The sequence below is a fragment of the Alexandromys fortis genome, unplaced genomic scaffold, assembly GCF_014885135.2.
Source record: "Alexandromys fortis isolate MF-2015 unplaced genomic scaffold, M_Fortis_MF-2015_v1.1 scaffold_80, whole genome shotgun sequence".
NCBI classification, from domain to species: Eukaryota; Metazoa; Chordata; class Mammalia; order Rodentia; family Cricetidae; genus Alexandromys; species Alexandromys fortis.
This window is the reverse complement of record NW_026068174.1, coordinates 1,832,158-1,857,533: the sequence shown is the minus strand read 5'-3', so window position 1 is coordinate 1,857,533 and position 25,376 is coordinate 1,832,158. Positions and strand designations below refer to the sequence as shown.

General features: G+C 48.6%; 1 protein-coding gene and 1 long non-coding RNA gene across 4 annotated transcripts in view; one reads left to right on the top strand and one right to left on the bottom strand.

The window, feature by feature from the left end:
* Asic2 (acid sensing ion channel subunit 2) overlaps nt 1-25,376 on the bottom strand; it is a 1,083,285-nt gene that overhangs the window by 285,410 nt on the left and 772,499 nt on the right. The window contains exon 1 of one of the 2 annotated variants that reach the window (XM_050128718.1): nt 3,543-5,394. The exons of the other annotated variant lie outside the window; for it this stretch is intronic. Coding sequence (XP_049984675.1) covers nt 3,543-4,250 — 708 coding nt within the window. The 5' untranslated portion in view covers nt 4,251-5,394. Of the gene's footprint in view, nt 1-3,542; nt 5,395-25,376 lie in introns of those variants that run through there. 2 annotated transcript variants of the gene reach the window in all.
* The window catches only part of LOC126492366 (uncharacterized), a 132,909-nt gene continuing 108,364 nt past the window's right edge, over nt 832-25,376 (top strand). For both annotated transcript variants that reach the window (XR_007589572.1, XR_007589571.1), the window contains exon 1: nt 832-868. This is a non-coding gene — a long non-coding RNA (uncharacterized lncRNA). The remainder of the gene's footprint in view (nt 869-25,376) is intronic.

Here is a 25,376-nt window from a genome sequence, read left to right as displayed (position 1 = left end):
AGCCAGCGTGTGCAGAGCCGAGGTTCATGGCCGATGCCAGGGAAACAACACAGGCTTTCAGAAGCGGGCACTGCTCTGCCTGACTGCTGAGTGATGAAACCTTGCCCAGTTTAACAAATCCAGGGCCATCAGTGAACATGCCCAGAATGGGCCTGGAGAATGAACCCAATGGACTGCCCTGGGCAATAAATTTCTCTCCCTTTGGTGTTTGTTTTCAGACCGTGGGACTAACGAGAGACAGCTGGCACACTGCCAGACCGCCTCTTGTAAAAGCCCCACCCTTCACTTGTTGCTCTATCTATTATCTGACAACCTGGGAATCCTGGGTGCCTGGTAACTGCTTAACGGCCTGCTCCTCACACCATAGGCTGCCAGGTACCCACCAGAAATGCTAGAAGGAGCCAGCCTAGACCCAAGAAGACAGACGATCCTGCAGATACCTTATGAAGACACTCATTTCCCAAACTTCTCCTGGGCATCTGCTATGTGTCAGGTTCTGTGCTGGGAGCTGGAGACAGCGGTAGAACTAGACAATTCCTTCCCTTGTCTGAAGGAGGAGGCAAGCACAGACTTAGGTACAGTGACATGCACAGGGGAGTAGAGACGAATGGGAAGAAAGCTGGCTGTTGCTATTATTATTAATAATAATTATTAAGATATTATTATTATTATTATTATTATTTGATGGAGGTGGGTCTTGTATCTTATCTGTTGATTTCATTGGTTAATAATAAAGAAACTGCCTCGGCCCTCATAGGACAGAAAATTAGGTAGGCGGAGTAGACAGAAGAGAATTCTGGGAGAAAGAAGCTGAGGGAGTCGCCATGATTCTCCCGCTCCAGACAGATGCAGGTTAAGATCCTCCCTGGTAAGCCAGCTCGTGGGCTACACAGAATATTAGAAATGGGTTAGAACAATATGTAAGAGCTAACCAATAAGAAACTGGACCTAGCCGGGCCAGACAGTGTTTGAAAGAATACAGTTTCCGTGTAATTATTTCTGGGTATAAGCTAGCCATGCGGGCGGCCGGGTGCCGGGGACGCAGCCCTGCCGCTCCTATTTCAACAATTATTATTATTATTATTATTTTGGTGATGCTTAGTGGGGTGGAAAGGCTCCAAGCCAAAGAAATCTTTCTCTCTCTCTCTCTCTCTCTCTCTCTCTCTCTCTCTCACACACACACACACACACACAAACACATACACACACTCATAGACTCAGGATCCGAGCAGCCATGTATGTGACCCAAGAATTCCTGCCCTTAGCTTCTACATTACTGGGCTACTCCACCAAGGATGGCAAAGGCAGTTAGAGGAAAGCCTTCCCGATGGATGTGCTCAGTGTCACGAACTCCCCTGAAGTAGCTTCTGAAGTCTACAGGTGGAAAAACAACCTACAGCATGCCTTCTTATAGGGCTAGAAACTTCCAGGCCAGAACCCAAATCACAGTCTACCAGGGTCACTTTGAATCCCTAGGGCACAAGCCTTTGGGGATGGGAGTTAGTATTTTCCATTCAGTGGGTGTGGCTGACAAATCCTGATTGGGAGAAACAGTATGCTCCTGTGGAAGGACCCTGCTGTCCTCAGCTCCTCACTTCCTGCCCCACACAACTCGTGCCCATGCCTGCCATGGAGGCTGAAGCCAGGTGGTGTGTCTTCAGCATGCAGAGTTAGGTTAGACTGTGTCTATCTGAACCACCTGGGATGGCTCCTCTTCCATTCTCCCAGCTTTGAGAAGGCATGGGACTTGTGGGGAGGTGGTCAGGGTAGGAGACAAGAGTCTTACTCTTTTCTGATAGGAGCTAGGCCCAGGAGCGGAGAGGAAGGGTTCCCCATGACTTCATGCTAAGTTAGACTTTGAACTTGCTGATTTCCAGCATGAGACTGCTCTTCGCAGTTCACTCCTCATCTTAAATATAGGAATGAAAGCCACTGCTAGCTCAGGTCTGTTGTGATATTGGAAGGGAATCCTGGTGTCATATACCAATTCAATATGCTTTGAAAACCAATCGTCCAATGCAGAATTGCATTGAAGAAGCTGTATGTCGGGCAACTTAGAGCTGATACTTAGATGTAACCTTGAACGTCAGTCTAGCACTAGAAGTTGTTCACCAGTGGTCAGTCAAAAAACGACTGACCACAGGAGTTGCTGCCCAAATTCTTTGGCCTCTGTGGACTACGCTTGAGGTTCTGGAAGAAACCTTGTAGAAGCATATGTTAACAGTATTCCCTGCTTGCTAAGGCAGCGAGTCTCAGGTGGGAGACAGTCTGAAGGGCAGCTGAAAAGCCCTCCCCCCAAACATGGAATGTGATAGGGAGGAATAATTCAGATTTACTCTATATTCAGATAGCAAAAATGAACAGATTAAGACTGAAGCCTAGGGTGGCATCTCAGACAAGAAATAACTAGAATAGCCAATCAGAGACCTCGGCGAACTGGCATCAGCCCAACACCTGTTGAAACCGTGGCAACTCTGCCATCCCGGGGAAAGCTTTGTCAGCGACAAAACCATCAGGTGAGCGTATTCTGCCAGTTATGCCCACGAACGCACAACAACCTTTTCTCCACGGGTAGAAAAGCCGGAGCCCACCTGAGGCGCATTTACACAGAAAATGCTGGACAGGCTCGCACCACACTGGGGCCTGGCACCAGAGCTCTTCTGAGACAGACTGTACAAGGCAGCTACCTTCTGCCTGACATCTGTGTTCTCCAGACCCACAGTGTGGGGGAAGCCGCGCAGCAAATGGCTCACAAATCCTTAGCACAGCTTCTCTTGGCCCTGGCTGTTTGCACTCGTGACACCCCCCCCCCAAATTTCCCACCTTCAGGCTATTCCTCCAACCAGGAAGAGCCACACTAACACCTTACAGGGGTGTCGGGGAGTGGGATGGGTGGGTGCAGAGTCCCCAAATCAGCAGAAGGATGCCACTGCCTCCAAGGGGCCCACAACTTTGGTGAGCTCCTCTACAGCGTTTCTCCAGAACGGTGCCGCTTCCTCAAAGGGGGGGGGGCACAACTTTGGTGTTCGTTAACCTTCTGGGAGTTTCCTCCTGCATTTTGTGTGGAACTCTGAAACCATAAACTGCTTGGGATCTTAAGCTGTCTTAAGAACTCTGCGGGATTCTCCTGTTAGCCTATTTTTGAAAGGTTTTGTATTTGTTCTCCTCACAGACAACAAGCCTCCATTTAAGACAACTCTAAAGCCCAGACAGAGAGCAATAGCTTTGAGACCCATGAACCCTATTCAGAGCGGGAGCCATAGATAATAGAGGGAGGAGTTCGGGGGCTGACACTGGACCCAACAGTATTAAGTATTGAGGTGACTTTCTAGACAGAGCTAAGCTCAAGTTCCCCACCACCTGAAGACTCAAGGGACTCAAGAGCGGTTCTGCCTGGGCACTGAGGAGCGGTGACACCCAGTCAGGAAACGGTGACACTCACAGGGGCCTGGTGTCCAGTCCCTAGGGGCCCAACTAAGAGCCTCAGGACTCCTGGGAAGCGCGGGGTCAGAAAGGGCGGGTTCGCGCGGAGGGCAACTCACTGAGGAGAAGTTGTGCGGGCCACAGAGCTCGCCCCGGTACTTGCAGGAGAGCAGCATGTCCTCCAGCTGGTGGCCCAGGCGGTCCATGAAGGCAGCGCTGATGCCCTCGAAGTGGCGCGGCGGCAGGAAGAGGCGGAAGTCTGCCAGCTTGCGGAACCACTGGCGGCGCGGCTCGTCGCCCCGCAGCAGTTCGCTGACAAGCGGGCGCGCCGTGCGGTTGGGCAGCAGCAGCCCCAGCCAGTGACCCGCGTAGTAGAGGTCCCCCTTGGAGAGGCGCGGGAAGCGCAGCGGGTTGTTGTTGCACACGGTGACGGCGGGGAACGGCAACTGGCGGCTCCACTCGCGGTGCACTCGAGTGTGTGACGGGAAGCTGAGCCAGTAGAGCAGGCGGTTCGAAGACCAGGACAGCAGCAAGCCGAGGGACGTGCAGAAGGCCAGCACCCACAGGGCCCGCCTCTGGAAGGAGCCTCCCGTCGCCGTGCGCCCCGCGCACATGTGCCGCAGCCCGTGCAATTTAGTGCGACTCAGTGACGGCCGCCCCCTGCGGGCAACCCCTGGCCCCTGCAATGCCCGATCGCCACTCCGGTCGCCCCCGGGCTGCCTGGCTGCCGCCACCGCCGCGGACGCCGGCTGCTCGCGGGCCATATGGAAGCGTCCCGGGCCGGTGAGCGCGGTCGCGGGCAGCCGGGCTCCGCCGCTCCGACTCATTCATTCAGCCCGAGGCTGGCGACAGCGGCGGCGGCCCCGGTCGGGCGGAGCCGCCATGGGAGTCCGCAGCAGCAGTGGGAGTAGCAGCAGCCACGCGCAGCCTGCGCCAGGGAAGCCTGCGCCCGACAGGAGCTCCGGTGGCGCGGCATGCCCTCCCGGCGTTGCCACCGCCGCCTCCGCGGGCGCTCGCCCGGGACTGAGTACAGCCCCGGCCCGCCGCCCCTGGCTCTGACCTCTCCCGAGTGCCTCCCAGGCTCTGCTAGCCCCGAGTCTTCCAGGAGGATGCGAGTCACCGGGCACTACCTCCGGAGGGGCCCCAGTGGGAGCCGCCTTTCCAATCCCTGGGCGTTGTGCCCGCCGGCCTCCCCTCGTCCTGGACCTCGGGGGACCCTGAGCTGAGTCCCCCTGCACCGACTAACCCCAGTTTTTACACTGATGTCGACAGAGGGGCCACTGGACCACCATGCCTGGTTTGAACAGTCCCGGGGACCCCACCAGTCTGGCCCCTAGCCCAGCGGCGCTGGGACATGCGAGAGAAGGCGCCAAGGAACGAGCGCCCCCAGAGGCGCTCCGCGGATCCAGGCTCGGCGGGTGGGGTGGGTGTGTACTGGGGTGAGTGGTCGCCGACTGGCGACTTCCTCCTTCCCTTTCCTCCAGGACCCTTCTTTCTCACGACTACCGGGGCTGCCTTTCGCCGAGACGTTCCCAGGCTTCTCCAAGTCCAATTCCTGAGTCCCGTGAGGTGTCTACTGTGGTCTGGGGCCGGGGGCTTTTCAGGGAGTCCTGCGGAAAGCGACTCGCTCCCAGGCCCCTCCAAGGTTGCTGGTTCCGGGGAACTATCGTTTCTCCTCTCGGTACGGACAGTCTCCAGAAAAGCTCAGCTGTGCTGCTCCTAGCCTCTTCTCCTCCCCAGGCGCCGGGAGCTGGGAATTGCGAAGCCCAGGCAACACCTCCTGGGGCTAATCCGGACTCGCTGCTTTTCCGAGCTTGCTGCTCCGTGGGCCGGTCTCCTCACAAGACTCCAAGTCCACGATGTCGGTGGCAGTGATAACGGCGGCGGCTGCGCTCCTCTATCGATGGCCCGGCCCTCCTCGGGCCCCGGGCGAACTTGGGCAGCAGCCGCGCGAGGCTGGCGCGGCTGGGCTCTGAGCACCTGCTACTGCGCTGGCTGGCCCCACGGCTCCGGGCGGGCGGGGCGGCGGCGGCCGCGGCGAGCGCTGTGCGCTCCTGGAGAGGCGGTGCTGACGCTCCCGGCTCCTCCTTGCTGCATTTTAATTCCTGGCCACTGTGGCCGCTGCACACTAAGCGGGAAGCCTCTTGCTGGAGTTGTGGGGGAAAAGGGGAGAGCACAGATGTGGCCGGTTTGCCGGCTTGTGGAAGAGATGGAAAGTAGTAAAAACATTGTGTTTATGTGCAATCTTGTGCAAAGAAGTGAGGGACGCCTGGGCGTGTGAGATGGGCTAGAGAAAGAAGGGGCTGTGCAGCGTGGGCACTTGAGCAAGTGTGAGTGCAGTGTCGTGAAGGAGCTGTGTAGGATGTGAACTGTTTATATGCGAACGGGCATTTGTGCCAAACTCTTGAATTCGTGAGACTGCCTGCGGGTGATGTACTGCGGCTGCTGGGATGTGTCATAAGTGGAAAAGTGCCTATGATGGGCTGTATGTTCTGCATATGCCTGTCCTTGGTGTTAGGTATGAATGGTGTAGTTTCTGATTTGCATGTGTATGGGTGTTTAGAAAGGACTATGTGCTCAGTTGTTGGGAGGAGTTACAGGACTTCTGGCAAGGACAGCTCCTCCTCTCTACCTCTAGAAACTTACCAAGTGTCCCAGCCCCTTCTCTCCCTGGTGGTGGAGGGAAGGGAAGGGTGGTAAAGGGGGCGGCTTCCCTAGACAAGAGGCTCCATTATTTCCACCCATTCTCCCTCCCAGAAGCACCCAAGCCTTCCACTAACTCTTATAAACCTTTGATGCTGCCTTTTTTAAATATTGTGCCTTAACTTCCTTGGGGGCACTGAATGAGGTTTGTGATTACAACAGGCTCCATTTCCTAAGTGATGAGAGAGGCCAGGGCTTGCCCAAGGAAGCACAGCTGGGCAGTTTTTAGCTGGATGTCCCATGGGGTCTTGTCGTCTTTAGCCTTGTTTCAAGAGGTCTGCACTGGCTGGGTCTGTGTGTCAGTTTGACACAGAGCCATCAAAGAAGAAGGAGCCTCAGTTGAGGAAATACTTCCACGAGATCCAGCTATAAGGCATTTCTCAATTAGTGGTCAATGGGGGAGGACCCAACCAATGGTGGGTGGTGCCATCCCTCGGCTGGTTGTCCTGGGTTCTATAAGAAAGCAGGCTGGGCAAGTTGTGCGAAGCAAGCCAGTAAGCAGCACTCTTTCATGGCCTCTCCATCAGCTCCTGCCTCCAGGTTCCTGCCCTGTTTGAGTTCCTGTCCTGACTTCCTTCAGTGATGAACCGCAAGGTGGAAGTGTAAGCTGAAAACCCCTTTCCTCCCCAACTTGCTTTTTTGGTCATGGTGCTGTGTCACAAGGATAGAAACCCTGACTAAGACAAGACCTCTTTCAAGACCCTGAGATAGAGCTGGGATTCTGCTCCTGTGGCTGCCTGGGTATGCAGGGTCCGCAGGACTCTACACAGACTTTCTAAACATCACGGTGACAGCCCTCTGTCTTCCCTTACTATGGGATAAAAAGGGTTTCAAGACATTTCTGAGAGCAGATACAATGCATGAAGGACCCTGAGGAGACAGATATCTCTGTGGGTGGTGCATCAGAATTCTGGGATAGGAGACCTGGGGACGGAATATTTGGGAAGAGGAGGAATTCACAACTTTAATGCTCATTCAGCCAGATCTGTGATCTCCATGCAGGAAGCAAATAGGGCTAGAGTGGCTTTGCTATCCCCACTGGCCTGGGGGCTTCCCTTCCATGGAATAACTCCTGTACCTAGGCTCTGGAGAAGAGGGTCTATGAGCTCCTCCCTCTCACTCAGCCACACACCCATATGTACATACACAGCACACATGTCCACATACACAGGCACACACTATACATATACACAAGTCCTGCATGGTTCATACAACCACACAAATACATGCGACACATAAGGAACATGCACATAAACATGCATGCCATATATCTTGCACATATGTACAATACACATTGTACACTGTGTGTACACATGTACACAGGATACAAATATACACAACCATCTATTACTCATAACTCATGCATTCACAATTAAGTACACATGCAGACAACACACATGCTATGTGTATAGGTGTCCATGCTCATACCCAAGCACATAGCTACACACACCTGAAGACCCGTTTTCTTTTAATTAATTAATTTTAATTTTGTTTTGTTTTTGATATAGAATTTCTCTATGTTGCCCTGGCTGCCCTGGAATTCACTCTGTAGACCAGGATGGCTGGAACTCACAGAGATCTGCCTGCCTCTGCCTCTGGATTAAAGGCACAGACCACTGCCACCAGGGTCATGGAAGCCCTTTTCATATGCCTGGGGAAGGAACTGTCTCTGTTGGGCAGTAATGGGGTTCAGTTTTGGATCTGGTTTCCTGGTTTCTCTGAGAGTCTGTCAGCTAGTGGTCAGGAGGAAGTTCTGCAGGCGTCGGTGTTCCCCAACCCCTACAAAAACTCCGGCTCTCATACCACCGTCTTGGATGCAGAATTCCTGCCCAGGAATTCAGGGACTTCTTCTGGTCAAGGTGGTAGCCTAGAGGCCTGGATGTAGCTACTGCTGAAGCAGACACCACAAGCGTGTGACATCTCCCATCTTCCTTTCTCTGGAGTGGCACAATGCCCTGCTTCGTCAAAAGCCATTCTGGTTGGTCCTGCTGTTAGGGGCTTTTCTTTCCTCCTCAAGATGTACACATGCCACTGTAGGTTGACCAAGTGTCACCTTCACCCTGTATCCCTTGTCTATCCTCCAAATGGACAGCATGTACAATGGGGACATTCTGCTTAGGCCTCCATGGGTCTTGGCATGGAAAAAGAGAATGTGACTCCAAGCAAAGATAGTGCCTCTCTTGATGCCTGCATGTTCAGCATGTCCCCTAGGTAACAGAGATGCCCCTCCATCCTCAGTACTTTGGTCAGTCCAGAAAAATTCTCCTTCCAAATTCCATTGCCTCCCAAGGGATGGCTCCCTTTGTGTATTCTGTTGACTAGTCTTTCTATTGCTATGATCCCAACACACAAACACCTTGTGCTGTTGTCCCAGTGATGGTTCTCATCATAGCACAGTGTCATTGTGTATGGCCAGGTCTTTCCTGAGGCCTCTGAGCCTTTTGAGGACAGTAACTACCCTGCCTCTTATCTCGGTGTCTAGACATATTGATGAGACTCCCCTCCCCCCAGTGATACAGGGGAATAGAGGGGGGAAGCAAGAATATTTCTAAAAATAAAATTACATGCCAAACATAGAAAAACACATACTTTACCTCATGTCCACCTCTAGTCCTTTAGGGAAGGAATTTTGGTCATCCTCCTACTATTGTTGAACTAAAGCTGGGAGCAGGATTTGAGCTGGGTTCTAATCACCATCTCCATCACCATCCTTCCTAAGCCAAAGGGGGGATAATTTTAAAGGTTTTACACTAAAATAAGTTTCATAGGTGTTTGAAGTGTTTAATCTTAGAAAAATATTAATTTTTATCTATTCCAGAGAAGAGGAACTTTTACCACAGAGAGGCTCCCTCGACACCACACAGCTACTAAGCAGAAGAACAGGGTTTGTATTCAGAGAGCTGGGCTCAACCCCTTGTTCCTCCCGCACAATGACTCCTATGTCATAACTGTTCAATCCCGGTGGATTTTCTTGGGCAGACAAACAAATGAATAAGATTGTATATAAGCTGACCATCACACCCTCTCCACAAAGAAATAAAAATATAGTACTATAATACTGTAACACCCCCATAATCAGCTTTTAAGAAAAGTTTTTTTTTTTGCTTCCTTATCAGTCCAACATCTACAAACCCATACCTGGCACCTGACATCCTGTGTAATGTCCTGTGCAGGACAGGAGGGTCTTCCCAGTACTCCGTCCACATTCTGGACTGCAACCACCACCACAATTATAAGTTCCTTTCTGCCTTAAAATAAGACTTTGATTGGTTTTGGTTTCTATTTGTTTTGGGGGAAGGTTTTGCCATGTAGTCCAGTCTGACTTTAAACTTCTCATTCTCCTGCCGTGGCCCCTAAGTTTGGGGCCGATAAGTGTGTGAGGCCACATCAGCAGTTACCCGTCTTTATGACTGTGGTGGGCTTTGAGGTTTCAAAAGTCCAAGCCCGGCCCAGTGTCTCTTCCACTCTGTGCCTGCAGATCAGGATGTAGCTCTCATCGACTGCTCCAGGGCCTGACTGTGCTTTCACGCTCCCCACCATGATGATAATTGGACTAAACCTCTGAAACTGGAAGCCAGCTCCAATTAAATGCTTTCTATTACATTAGCTGCCTTGGTCACAGTGTCTCTTTGCAGTAAGACAATGGAATATCAGATCTGTGACTTCTTTCGTCTTTCCCAAGCTTCACTGGTGTTCCTGTTTACTCCCAGGCCCTAATAGTCAGGCATCAGAGTCCATTTTGCTCTGCCCCCCCCCCCAATGGGAGGCCTTTCAGTTGCTTTAGACTGCTTCTATCATAGAACTCTGGGTGAAACCCTTCTTGTGAAGTTCTCCCATTCCTAGGACCTCTTTCACGGAGAGCCTTACAAAATGGTAAGATCTGCCTCTCATATGGGAACTTCAGTTACTCTACGGAATCACAGTCCTTCAGTGCTGAAGGGACCCTTGCATCCAGTTGCCTGATGTCCTCCGGCCTGCCTTGTTTTCCGCAGGAGGTGTCCCTAGCTCTTTCAACTGTTTCTTGTGTAGTTCTGCTGTGGGGGTGGAGGTCCTGAGTGCTGGTCTGCTTATGCTGAAGTCTCTAGTCTTTCATCTTGTGAGCATACAAATCCTGCACTGGGTCTTGCCCTTCTTACCCCTGGTCTTTGTTCCAGGTATCTTGAGATACCTTTCTTACATCTTGGATTTTGTGGGGGTGATATGGATGGCCACCCAGACGTAGGACAATGGCTTCTTGGTGTCCTGGCCTAAAACACTAAGTGTGTTTTCCTTTAGAACGATACTGCAGAATTAGCTCGCTTTGCTTTTAGCATTAGAACTCACGGACAATAGGTGATAAGGATTTTGCGGTTCCACTGCAAACCTACATCCCTGCTCTTTCTCTTAGTTTCTCCCTTGTGGCTATCAGTGGTTCTGCCTTCCTTTTTTTCCTCCCCTTTCCACCTCTCTCCTCTTTTGAGCTCCCCAGTCTGTGCCCAAAGCATCACATTGTTCTTACACTGCCCTATCCTGTGCTGAAGGTGGCTTTGGAACTCCTGGAGCCATGGAGGTGCCTGTACAATCATAGGACCTGAGCAAATGTCCAACAGTTGCGATGGAGTTTCTCTCACTGGTGTGAAGAGACTGAGAAAGACTTCTCTGTGACTGTAGCTCATCGTATGTACACTCACTCATTTACTAATCCCTCACCCCGTGGCCTGACACTGTGGCTGCGGCTCCGTCCTTTGTGCCTTCCATCATATTCTGTCATCGTCACTATGTTTGCACACCTATGCTCTCGGCGCTCCCTTTTCCTGTGCTCTTCCTTGCACTCCACAGCTGATATCTTACCCTATCAATCAGACATGGGGGCCTGTGACTCCCAGAAGGAAGAACAGAGGGTCCATGTCTGCAGAAAGGCTTCGTCGCCATCTGCATAGGGTCAGAAGCTGCTTGGCTGCAGCACTGCAATCCCCAAAGCTGAGACCTGGAGCTTCATAGAAAACCGAGTTCTTTCCCTTTGTTTCAATTGAAGAGGCCTAGAAAGTTGGGGGGGGGCTTTCTGTAAGCATCCATGCAGCTTGGCACTGATAAAAGCGGGACCAACCGCAGGTCTGATCTTATGATCATCCCCTGTTCACCCTCTCAGACGACTGTTTTTAAAATCCTCTTTGAAATGTTGGGATGCAGTTTACCCATAGAGCATGTCCCTAGCATGTGTAAGGATCTGGGTTCCATCTCTAGCAACACACACACACACATGCACACACACACATGCTCCATTTTGAAATGAGTACTAACTATGTCCACATAGCTCTGAAAGACAAAGGGAGCCTCTGTAATAATGCCTCTCCACATCTGCAACCACTCATGTTTCCTTCCAGAAAGAATTGATGCGGTCAGTTTCTAGTGGATTCTATAAATATACCTATGTGGGTACAGTCTCCATGTGACCCTCACTTTTTATCTGAAAGGCTGGGTTCAGTGGACACCATTGACCAGAATAATTACATTTCCTGTTTTTACATTTTTTTCCCTTTCTGAATTTTCAGTGGTTTTATGGTTGCATTTCTCTGACACCCCATTCTAACTTCCACGACTTTCCCCCAATTTCTCATTTTGCATTATTCTGCTCACCCATCCACAAAGGACAGCAGGCTCTATGGCAAGGAGCTAAGCAAAATTGGCCATTTTATTATCAGATGTTTCCTTTAACTCTTTGCCAGATATGTTAACGGCTAAAAGCTCTCATGTGGCTAACCTCAAACAGCAAGGCAGGCAAAAAATGTCTATGGCTCTGAAATACATTATATGATGTGTTTTCATAGAACTTAACTTTCTAGTTATGTTTTCTTTTGGATAATTGTAATTCTTCCCCCTGTCTCTCGCCTCCCTCCCTCCCTCTCTCTCTCTCTCTCTCTCTCTCTCTCTCTCTCTCTCTCTCTCTCTCTCTCTCTCTCACACACACACACACACACACACACACATACAGTGAGTGTCCTGAGAGGTGACTTGGGGCTTAGAGGTTTCTGTAACCAGAATACAGAGTGAGTAAGACAGAGTAGAGAGTCAAAGATGTCAAGACCAAATGACATCATTTGTTTAATGAGCAAACAATTGAATTTCGAAGAGGAAACTGAGGTAGATTATAGCTGCTTGCTCCGATGGTGGTGATTATGATGCTGGTGATGATGAAGCTGACGCCGATTAAACACTAACTACATATCTGTTACTGTCACGACTCACACAGAACCATCTTTATAGCTCATAGTCACCGGCAAGGTAAGTCATGTGTCCTCAGTGGCTGGGATAGAGTCCAAGTAGCCTGGTCTACAGTACGTGGTCCTAAATACATTGGTTGTAATTTGCTAAAAAAAAAAAAAAGTAATGATGGAAGAGAGTGTGTATTGAATATCGGAAGGACCAGGCACCATCTTTGGCACTGGAAACACATCTGCTCAGCGTTTGCGTGGAAGCGTCACTCCAGCTGCTGGTGCCCATTTGGAGATCACACCTCGAATTGTAAGTGTACCTATTTTAAGTCCATGACAGGCCTTGGAACTCAAAGCCGAGTGCAATGTGTCCACTGTGGTAGACTTTGGTCAAAAATAAAGAAAGAAAAAAGAAAAGAAAAACCAGAGGTGTGAGAAATTCCCTATTAGGATGTCACCTGATAAAGGAACCCCACAGGAACAAGGCAGGTCCTTGTCCTGGTCTGATCGGGACCCAGGCAAGGCTGCATCTTTAGCAGGACAGCCAGAATTGTATGACTCCCTGGGCCTCTAAAGGCAATGACTTGGAACTCAGAACTTACCCAGACAAAGCTGATCTTAGCCTGGCAGAGAGCAAGTGCAGGGGAGAAGGGTGTTTTCCCAACATATGACCCTGGACTGGTGAAAAAAAAAAACAGCCCCCTCGGTGGGACCTCCAGATGAAAAGATTTTTTTGTGGCCCAATAAGCCTCTCTGCCTACACAATAATCCAGATCAGACCATATCAAACCAAATTAGAAAAGGCCCAGGTTTAATGGATACCAACAGTCCCAGGTGGCCTTCCAGTGCCACGCACGCCCTCCAGAGGAGACTGGGAAGGAAGACAGGAAAACATGGGTTTGTTCTCTAGGGGGCAGTTTAAATACCCTGTGGGAGTGATCTTGAGCATCTCTGGGGAGATGTCATCGTTTGGCGGGCTATCTCAGAGGTGGAGTCTGGACTAAGGCAACTCCCAGGGGAGGAGGCTTGGGTCAAAACTTCCACCGAAACACTCAGATGATGTCTCTGCCTTAGTGGGGGTCAAGGGTAAGAAGAACAGGGAAGTACTAACATGAATTACTAATCAGTAATTGTAACAAAGTCTATTCTTCTAGACATGAGGACAGCTTGTTGGGAGGGCCTGTGGGAGGGGTCTCTCTTGATTGATGTAAGAACTCTCTACTTTCTACTGCTGGGTTCCACTCACTTTCATTTTGTCCTACCAGCTTGTGGAGAGACTTACCACTTACCAGAGAGACTTCTGGCCAGACTGGACACACTTGTAGTCAGGATGAGAGACAGATAAAGGCATGACCCCATGCTGAGGGCTAACCTGCCTGGATTTGCTTTACTGAGACCATACATCCAGAACCCATTTCGAGTGGATTTTTTAGTTTCTCGTGGTGTCTTGCTGATGTAATTTCTAAGCGCTAATTCATCTGTCTCACCCTCCCAGTTTTCCTTGCTGAACACTTTATTCTATGCCTAAACTTCCACACTTGAGACTTCTTTTGCAAACTTGGCTGTGGCCATAAAGTTAGCAGAGAAATGGAGCCCTGCACACTTTCCTAGTCAATTTGCTCTCCCCTATACATAGCAAAACTCTTGTTAAAATAGTTAGGCATAATAACCCTCTCCAGCAGTAACCACCCACTCACGATGAAAAGGCATGCAGTTAAAATAGGATTTAATGAAATATAAAACCCCAGGTACAATTAGCTGTTTTATTCACAGCTCCTTGACTGTCCCCATGTTCTTTCTAATCATGAAAATCTTGCCCTGGCTCTCACCTCTCCTTTGGGGAGCATAAGCTCCCCAGTCCTGAATCTGTCTTGTAGACAGACCCTCTGCTGGGGCTTTGAGATGTAAAGCCAGGTTGATTCATCAAAAGCTGCATTCAAACTGCTTTCCATGGTCACTGGGGCTTTCCTGTGTGTCAGCCACCTATGGTTTGTTTACTCGCCTTGATTTACAAAAGACTTGGCCAAGCCATTGCCTTGGGGTCCGCTACATCTAGTTTATCCCCTTGTCAACCCAAAGGGGAGGCCTTGAGGGAGAGATTTAATATCTCTTTCTGCAGTAGGATGGACCAGGGTGATTATCCAAAAGGAAGAAAGGAAGAGGAGGGGAGGGAAGTAACAGAATAGCAACCAGGTATCAATTGGAAACTGTTCTGTGTCTCTAAGGGGGGCTCCCAAGCGCTCCCTCTGTGGTAATACCCATGTAAACAGAAGAAGACAGAGAAGTTTCATTGTTCTGGTTTGAGTCTCTCTATTGTTGACTCAGGCACAGCTTAGACTACACTGCCTGTAATCATCACTGAGTCTGGGCTAGTGCCAAGTACAGAGTTATGCCTCATTTTGGGGGGAGAAATGAAGCCCAGAGAGGGAAGTTAGTTGCCAAGGGCCACACAGAGTGTGCCACGTAGGTGGCACAGCTCAGATTCCAACCCACTTTAGACTCACATGTGTTGGTAATGACTAGGAAGGCAGAATTCTGGGTGCCAAGAATGAAATGTGTCAAAGTAGTTGTCAGTGCAATGCAGTTCTACAGAAACCTTTGTGGGCAGAGGGGAGGGAAGGCAGAGTTGGCTGGGGACAGAAATGGGGCTCTGAGGACCTGCTGTGTCTGTGGGGGTGCTCCTCTTTCAACTTTGGAGAGATGGCATCAGAGCAAACTAATAAGACAGAAGGCTATCACTTAGGAAGAGGTTCAGGGAGGTCTCTAAGTGCCAAGCTGGGCTCAGTACCTTAGAGACAGCCACACAAAATCCTTTACCTCCCAACATTCAGATGGCATGACACACCAAGAGGCACTGTGTGGTCACAAAGTAAGGATTTCCTTCTACAAACCATGACCTTTCACCCTGGGCTCCTTTGTTTCTTCCCTCACATTCTTCCCCTGCTTTCCCTCTTTCTCCCCTCCCACCACCTGCCTCTCTCTTCCCCACGCTCAGGCTTGCCTTCTCCTTGACACTTCCTTAGCCCATAGATACCTACACTTACTCATTCCATGTCTCTCCGCAGCCTACAGCACTAGCGTAACATTAGACTCACAACAGCTTTTGGGAAAATCTTGGAGGGATAAAGCCAAGCTTGGTGAGTCACAGGAGCTATGAAAAAAGCTCCTAGCCTCTGAACTGGCAATTCCACACTCTAGAAGTTTCTCCAAGGAAACAAACCCCCAAATAATGATGAAGGTATGAAGGTATTCAAAGCATGGCTATTCTTAGAAAAAAATTAGTGTTCCCATACCCAACAATAGAAGAGTCATCAGACAAATGATGGAGAGACACAATGTCACCAGGAAACCATGCTGTTTTATGGAGTACATGATGAAGATGCTCATACTTCATTTGCATCAGATATGAAAAGTACAGAGTAAACATAACCAGAGATCAGAGAGCATACCCACCCTGCCCACAGCCACACAGAAACGTAACTTTGAACATGAAGGATGGTCATAAATAGGCTATTTCATAAAGTTCCTTCAATTTGGGGGCAAACAAAACCTAAGCCCACCAGTGTGTGTGCATTATGGTAAGAATTGTCGCTATAAAGTGGCAATATGAATATTTTATGACATCATGACACCTCTGACCTTTTTGTCAACCTGACCACTCTCCCCAACCAGTGCTGTAGTAAAAGCCAGTGCCAACCAGTAAAAGTGACCCCAGAAGTCATCGTGATGTGGATGATAAGGCTCACCCTGACCTTTGTATATTCTAGAGCGTTCCTTCTTGACTTGTAACTCTTGAACCTGCCTTCATTATCAGTCTACCGAGACCTTCACCTGTCTCAGTCCCCTTTCAATATAAACCCTAGTGATGAGTGGTATAACAGATACCCTGTGATCAAAGAATGATCATCCCAAAATCTCACTGGGAATGTCCATGTACCTGTACATACATGTGGACATGCATGCTCATGAACACACACATGAATTAAAGGCCACTGTGTTAGTTACTCTTGTGTCACCATGACAGAATGCCTGCCAGAAGCAACGTGGGGGAGGTTTAAGAGGGTTTCAGCCTGTCATGGCAGAGGTGGCATGGTGGGACAGCTCAGATCACGACAGTTAAAGCAAGAGCAGAGCTAGAGCCAGGCGTAGCCTTGCAAGGCCTGCTTAGATAGCTTCCCTCTGCTGGTTAGAGGTGGGACTCACTCACTATTAGCTGCGGGGCTAATATTCAACTATGAGCCTCTGGGTGGAATTTCAGATTCAAGCCATGACATCCAACCAGGTACCAAACGCTCCCCAATAAAGCCTAGGAGTTTGGTGAGAAGGACCTCCAAGGAAGGGCTTTTAAGGGTCCTTTCTGCTTGCTGTGTCTCTGTCACCTATTCCTGGTCTTTTACCAGTGACCTTCCTGACTACTGATTAAAATTTTGTCTAGATCGCCAGGTCAAGTGGCCTTGGTCCTGGCTGGACACTGATCATCATAAAGGGATGTGTTTTTCAAACATGATTACACTCCACACTTGACTATGGTTTGGATGTTCTCCGGCCTACTTTTTCCAGTCTAGACATAGTGTGAGAAGGTAGGGAAAATTATTATTTGAGCAGTTGACGAGTATGTCACAAAAATCTATAATAATAATAATAATTACAATGACAATAAATTTAACTTGAGGAGGATAGTAATGTGACAGACATGGTATTTAGACCTCTGCATATAACATCTCATTTAATCCCCTCAGTAACTATAAGGAAACACATGCCACTATTTCTATTATATTATGGAGGATTCCAAGACTGAGAAATATAAACTGATTTATTATAGTCAAACTCAGGCTTTGCTGACATCTAATCCTTCCCAGCTCTTGCCTCACACAGTACAGCCTTCCAGGAATGAAAGCTCCCATTTGATGGCTATGGATGAAGAAGCCTCTGCTTTTTTTGGGGCCTACTGACTCTTTATTTATGTAACAATCCTGTTAACACTTAGTATTTATTGTTTTGATTTTTCTTTGGGACCTCTGTAGAAGAGAAATGACATATATTTTGGAAAGTAAACGGTAGGCTTAAGATTCAAGAGGACATGCTAGTCTGAGTGAGGCCAAAGCCTTACAAAACAACCACACGCTCAAACATACATGCACAAAGATAAAAGCACTAAAAATAGGTGCCATTTCACGTTGGGTCAAACTCTATATGTTTCATATAATCCTGAGAATTTTAGCCCAAAATAATAGTAGGGACTCACAGTGAAGACCCTGAGCCTTTAGGATCCTAATTTGTTCTGTAAAATCCACACAGGTATGGAGGAAAGGATCAGTTGTATTTTAGGTTTAGCCAGTGGCCACGCTAAGAGAAGATTAAGATCTGGTGTGGTGCTCGCCAGACAGGCAAACCATTTTACTCTTGGAAATATGGGCTGCAAAAAGAAAAAGAAAAGAAAAGAAAAGAAAAGAAAAGAAAGAAGGAAGGAAGGAAGGAAGGAAGGAAGGAAGGAAGGAAGGAAGGAAAGACTGAAAGAAAGGTGGGCTGGCTGCTTTGACAAGTGACATTTCCATGTGCAGAAGGGTCTTAGGAGCAAAGGTTCCCTCTCTCTGGCTGTTGCTTCAGCCACCATCACTGACTGAAGTTCCCCTGACGTCCTGTTTCTGGTGGCTAAATGGTTATTCGGCGCACAGCTTTTAATGTTCTGACTTGGTTACGTGGCTGTCAGCTGAGCTATGCCGTGGGTGTTTAGTCATTTGACAATAGGGAGTTTCGTGGTATTTAAATGTTTCTAGTTCTTTTTTTGTTTCTTTTTTTTTTTAAGCGAAAAACAGTGACAGACCAATTTTATCACACCTTCTTTCCCCTGTAGGAAGGAACAATAAAGGAGAGATAGAATTCCATTAGTGAAAACACGTCTGCCTTTCCTGTCTCCGTCAGTAACATTTTAGGGCTCTGCTCCGTAGGAGGGGTGCATCTTCTGCAGTGGGTGACAGCAGACTTCTGATGCGTGGAGGGTGTCGGATATCAGATCTCAATGAGTCTACTTTATCTATTAGTTTCCTGCATGCAAACTTCCCATGTAGCGTGTATTTAATCTATTCATTTGTTTTTTACTTTGTTTTTTTTTTTTTTTGGATTGTTTTTCCTTTCTCAAATCTAGTCATTGATGGATTGAGAGATGTGAGGTGCCCACTCTGGATTGTCAACTATTGGCACTGTGGTCTTATAAATGTGGACCTGGAATTCAACCCGCAGGAAGAGATATTTTGGTAATGAATTCTAAGTCTCACTTTTCATCAGCAATCTCAAAGCATTCCTCAGCTAAGCCCTCTCACCCTCACCACACTCCAACTGTTACCCCCAGGCTCTCTGTGCTACCCACCAAATCCCTCTCTAGCCCATGTGTGCTCTGGGCTCCCAGAGAGCACTCCCTGAGCCCAGGCCCCATTCTTCTAGCTTTTGGCTTTGTCTTGGCTTCTTCCCCTCCCGCATTTCCCACTCAGCCATTCTGATGAAAGCCTCCCTTCCCCTGAAAGCTCCCAATGGATTCTGGTTGCTTATTGCAGAACTTCACACAGCCTGTGTCTTAAGACACATAATGAAGCCAGACATGGTGGCACCCTCCTTTAATTCCAGCACTCGAGAAACAGAGGCAGGTGGATATCTGTGAGTCTGAGGCCAGCTTGGTCTATAAAGCAAGTTCCAAGACAGCCAGGGCTGCTACACAGAGAAACCATGTCTCGAAAAATAAAGAAAAGAAAGAAAAATAAGACCCATGATGAAGAGTACAGACATTGGTTGTCACGGACTTGAGGACAGTGAGCTCAAGCTTCAGCCTTGCCAGCCTGTCCCAGTGTGCTATGTATAGGTCATCTACGCTCTGTTTGAAAAAAAAAAAAAAAAAGAATAACAAGAAGCTCTGAGTACATCTAGCTAAAAAGGCCCTTCTACCCCAGCAGCCTCTCATACAACTTGCCACCCTACAGGCCTCTTGCCCAGCTACTTAAGTATCTTGCTTTCCCAGCAGAATCCGCAGTTTTGCAATATTATGGCATTGAACTGATCCAGATGAGAACTTCATTCTTTCCCAGTGTGGTGAATGTCTACTTAGTCTTTGAGACCCTGCTCAGCAGTCTCCTGTTTAAAACTCTCCCTTATTTCTCACCGACGGGATGAGTCACCCTCGTCTCTGCTCCATCACCAGCTGGCAGGGGAACATACGAAAGTTGCTGGAACTCTGAGACTTAATTTCCTCGTTTGAAAAATGTAGATAATAGTACCTGCCTTGCAGGGTTAGCATAAAGATTCAGTAAGATAATGTATGGAAACCACTGAACACAGAGCTTTGGCGTTTAGTAAGCACTTGGTACTTATTTGTTGAATAATAAATGGATGTTGTGATCAACCACCCAGCTTTGCCAGTGTGTTTCTCTGTGCACTGGTTGGGAGCTTCCCCTTTGAAGCTTTTCCTCTGCATCCTAACACAATAGACAACTCTTCTAGGATACTAACTCCATGTAGGAAAGGACCACCAGCCTGTACCCTGGTGTATCCCAAACTCCTGCAATGGTCCTATAGAAGGCCTTCCCTATGTTTGTTGACACTTTCCTCATGGGGCTCTCGAGTGCAATGGTATATGTGGACTATTTTGATATCATAAGCATTGCATAGACATCTGGTGGGCCTGTGACTTGCCCTTCCCCTCACAGGTGCAGTCTCAAAGCTGATGCATAGGTGACCTGCCTGCCTGTGAACCTGCCTGCATACTCCTGCTCCCTGACATAACCCTCAGGTTCTAAGGAAGTGTGAGAACCATGTAGGATGCTACATTTTTACTTGTTGGGCAGAAGTAACTGAGGCTGGCTTTCTAGTTGGCTTCAATGTCTTCGGAAGTAGGTATCTTAATAGGATTCTTACGTAGATTGTATTTCTGGTACAGACGTGGATTTGGATATTTTTGAACACTGAGTCCAGTCACCCAAGTTCTTTATAGCAGGGTGTGAGCATTCTCATCAAGGAAGTCACCTAGAGAAGGACAGGCAGGGGACTTTTGAGTGGGCTTTGCCATGTGAAACTAGAGTCCCTAAGGGATCAGTTGGTCCGATATGTTTGATCCAGTTTATAAGTGAGGAAATTAAGGTCTAGAGAGAATAATAGATGTTTTTAAAAGTCATTTCACTTTATTTGTTTATTTCTTTGGAGGGTGGGGAAGCACCTGCGCACTTGCACAGATGCCAGAGGAGGACGCTGGGTGTCTTACTCTATCAGTCTTCCCTTGAGATAGGGTCTCTTGTACTCTCTGGAGCTTGGCTGACAGTCACCAAGTCCCAGTGATCGTCCTGTCTCTGCCTCCCTTCTGATAGTGCTGGGGTTACAGGCATGCGTGTGGTCATAAGTTTACATGGGTTAGGGATTTGAACTCAGATCTTCATGCTTGGACAGAAAGCACTCTTAGCCACGGAGCCAGCATCAGCTCCTCAGGCAGGAATCTTTCCAAAGCCATCAGCCTCTGGGTTCCCCCCCATATCTCCCTGACCTACGAGATCTATATCAGAATGCCTTCCAGCAGAGGAAGCAGAGATAACTGCAAAGATATCAGCTCTGTGGACTCCAGTACAGAGCCGCAAAGGCTGTGCTCAGTAGCTCGGGCCTGAGACCAGATCTTAAGAGTGAATATTGTCTGAACATAAAGCAGTGTGGCCTCAGCAAAACACAAAAGGCTCAAGGCCAGGTTGGTGGGGTGTGAGCCTGTGCACGGTCAGACTGTGTTTGCTTTCTGTTTTGTCTCACTTGGGGGATGGATATTCAGCTGAAGGAATAGAATTAGCAGGAAGCTTTTAGAAATTTAAAGCAGGCAGTGGAATGGATTGCAGCGCTGCGAGAAGAGAAACAGAGAGCAGCCGCCTACGCTGCTGCAGTGGTCAGGGACCTGGGCACCGCAGTGACCGTGGGAAGAAAGGGAAGGGGACGGGTCACGGGTGAAGGATTAGGGAGGAAAAGTCTGCAGGAAGTCCTTAACGAGGAAGTGGTAGTGATTAGTCAGGTGCCAAGGTGATTAAGTGAAACTCAGCTAGGTAAACAAGGCTGCCACACTCATCCCTTAAAATGCTAAAAAGGCCCCAAAGACAAGGAAAATCTTATTTAAATAAACAGCTTCGCTTGAATAAGAGGGATTTCTCACCCGGGATAGAGAACTGAGCTAATTAAGGAGAATGACTCACTGGCCTTCAGCTTATTATTTCAGAAAGCTCCAAGTGGGTGCGCTCTCACGCTGAGATGTTTACTTAGATCTTAAGAACCGCGTAGGGTCCCTCCAAGCGCCTGCGTCTACCTGTCCTCTTGCCCCACCCACTGCTTCCCAGGCCAGGTATCTAAAGGGAAGCAGACCTTCCCTGAATTTCAAGGCCTAGGTTTTATGGTGCTATGGTTTCTGGAACTCCCTGCTGTTTGCGTCTCATTCTTTTCTTCTGAATGGACCCTCACCTCAATGAACTTATCTGGACTGAACTTGGACCTTCCTCCCTTTTTGGATTCCTAACCCCCTGGGTTTAAACAGCTCCTGGAACCTCCAGCTCAGTCAGAAATCAAGCTCCACACCGGACTGAAATCTCAAGGTCCAAATCAGGAGCAGAAGGAGAGAGAGCACAAGCAAGGAACTCAGGACTGCGAGGGGTGCACCCATACACTGAGACAATGGGGATGTTCTATCGGGAACTCACCAAGGCCAGCTGGCCTGGGTCTGAAAAAGCCTGGGTTAAAACCGGTCTCGCTGAACATAGTGGACAATGAGGACTACTGAGACCTCAAGAACAATGGCAATGGGTTTTTGATCCTACTGTACCTATTGGTTTCGTGGGAGCCTAGGCAGTTTCGTGGATGCTCACCTTACTAGACCTGGATGGAGGTGGGTGGTCCTTGGACTTCCCACAGGGCAGGGAACCCTGATTGCTCTTTGGGCTGACGAGGGAGGGGGACTTGATTGGGGGAGGGGGAGGGAAAGGGGAGACGGCAGTGGGGAAGAGACAGAAATCTTTAATAAATAAATAAATTAAAAAAAAAAAGAAATCAAGCTCCAGATCTGGGTGGCCCCCTGACTGGTACACTCTTTCAGGAACTCCCGCGCTGTTGAATGAATGAATAGTGAATGAAGTCGGAGGGAGGGGGAAAACAAGGTGGGAGGGTAGGAGAAATCAAAGGAACAATTTTATTTCAGTAAATGAATTTAACCTAGATGACACCCCCAAAAAATAATGGATTGAGTTGGTTTATTTCTGGAAAAGGCGCACCACCTACATACATATCAACTCTATGAGTCACTTTCATAAAGTAGATAAAGATGATTTTTAGTAAAAAAAAAAAAAAGATTGCGCAGATAGCGTTATTGAACCGCATGATCCTTCCTGTGGTAACTGTCTGTCTCTCTTGTGAAGCAGACATGGTTGTAGCTGGACCAGGCAGGAGGGTAGCACTGAAGGTGTTATGCGGAAGAGCTTCTCTTGATCGGGAACTGATAAACTCTCCTCACACCGCACCCGTGGTGGCTTAGGATTAGTTTATTCTGTTGGATTGACCCGCCTTCTCCTATCCCCAGAAAGTCCCGATTCTGCTACATCACTTCAGGGCTTCTCTCAGGGCTTTCTCTACCTACCTCGTCTTCCCCTCTTTCATCTTTCTCCAGTCTCTCCTCCCCACTCCCCTTTACGAACGCCGAGGCTCCTGGGGTGTGAGGAACTGGGAAGCCACAGGGTCCTGACGGAGCAGTCCCAGTCCCCATGTCAGGATCAGTGTGTTCTAGGAGTAGTGTGAGACCCGTGTGGTCTCCTTCCGTGTCCTTAGTTTGTTTCCGTGTGTCCCTTTCAGTGTCTGAGATGTGTCCTGGTTACTCTCCCATGTGACCTTCAGCAGCACCCCCTTGAGTATAAGAGCCACTTGTCCTGACATTGATGGCACTGGCTTCTGAGACTAGGTTTGATGTGCTGCCTACAGACACCGTAGATAGTTGATGAGACTGCCCACAGATATGCCTTTCTTTTGTTGCCATGAAACCCATAAAGAGGAGCATTAAGGAAAAAACAGGGCAGTAAGAAGCCATAAGTGGATCCCTAATTGAAGTCCATAACTAAAAGGTTGAACACAAATGACTGAGCAGCAGTGATGTGGGCTGATGGACCTGCAGAATGGAGTCCTGCGTGGAAGAGGTGAGCGCTTTACCCCACAGAATTCCGTGGAACCTATATTCCCAAACTGAATTCACCACCTTCCTCTTCCGCCTCTACCGTCACTGCCGCCTCCACCCCCAGCAGATTCCTTCCACTTCTGTTCCCTGAATGTGTCCTCTTCTCCTGTGGTACTCATCTCACGGGGTGGCAGCACTGTATCCACCAAAAACCAAAACCCACCCCCCACACCCATCCCCCAAACTATGGTACAGACTTGTGTGGCGACAGGCGTCCTTTCATGGGGCTGTGCATTCCTATACCTGTTCTTCGGCACACCAGGAGGTCTTCCGGACCATTTCACTCTTGACAGTGACCTTAATATTGAACATGGTGTGTGGAACAGGAAGACATTAAATAAAGATTTGGCGGAAAACCTCTCACTTCCGAAGGATATATTGTGCCCATGAATCGATCATCTCCCCTACTTCAAGGAGTCAAGCAAGCATGATAATGTTTTTACCAGTAGCTTCAAAACTGAGTGATACGTATTATTACCACAGGATACTATACTATCAGAGTACAAACTCTTGATTGATATTCTTTGTTACTGTAATACCAATGTTAGATGCTTGTCCATGGAAACTCTGGGTTGTTTTTAAAATAAATGTTTGTTTGTTCAGTGTGTGTGTGTGTGTGTGTAAAACACTCATGCCATGTTGTCCATGTGGCGGTAAGAGGGTAGCTTTCCAGAGTCAGCTGGTTCTCTCCTTCCACCTTGTGGCGCCTGGGAATTGAACCCAGGTAATCAGACTTTTCGGCAAGCACCTTTACCTATAGAGTCACCTTGCAAGCTCGACCTTGTTTTTCGAAACAAAAGTCTCTCATTGGACTGGCCCTGGCCAAGTGGATTAAGTTGGCTGCCCTCACCCCACCCAGGAGTCTTCCCTCTCTGCCGCCCCAGGGTAGGGGCTATCAGCATTCATCACCCCTGAGTGTTTGGTTTTTGTTGGTTCTGGGGCTTGAACTCAGATGTTTATCTTGTATAACAAGCACTTTATTGACTCAAATGTCTCTTCAGTCACCTATGACAACCCTTGATCATTTGAAAACTTCTTATTTTAATTGCGGCTGTGTGTATACGATATGCGTGGAGGAGGCTCCTACACCCTATATCTGGAGGCCAGAAGACAAGCTTTGTGGGGTCTGTGCTCTCTGCCTTTCTATGGGTTCTAGAGATGAGGCTCATCAGCCGCATGGGGCGGTGTTTTATCTGCTTAGCCATTTGGCATGCCCAGTCTGTGTGCTAAGCGATGACACTGAGGTCTGATGGGAGCAGATGGCACCAAGAATCTCAGTTAGCCTGAGCACCAGTACCTCTGGGGTGATACCCCAGTTCACCTGCTAATGATGGAAAGGTTCATCTCCCTCTCCGAGGCAGGTCTGTGATCTACACGACGGAGACTAGACTACTCAGCCTAGATACCCTCTAGCATGTGTGTTTCTCTAAGGACGTGTGCATCTGAGCTGATCATTAACCTCAAACTAGAGCAGGCACAGCCTCATCTTCAGAGACACCCTGAGCACCAGACTCGCCTCCTGAGTGCAGGTGATGGATGAGCACCAACAAGGACAGAGGTTAGGTTCTGTGGGCTGATCTGAGGGAGCAGCCTCACTTTGATCCTCAGCCTCAGAACCTATGTAAAAAATACCTCTGAAGAAGCTGGGCACTGACTGCGCCTGGGTTTGATCCTTTCCTTGTATCCTGCACTGTTCTGTCTTTTTATGTTTTTTTTTTTCCAGAAGAAACAAATTACTCAAATAGAGTCCAGAGACCGTTTTCTCTTGGAACGCACACCTGCTGGTTCCAATGATGTTTGTTGTACATGAGATTGCTTGGGGATTGGGAGAAAAACTC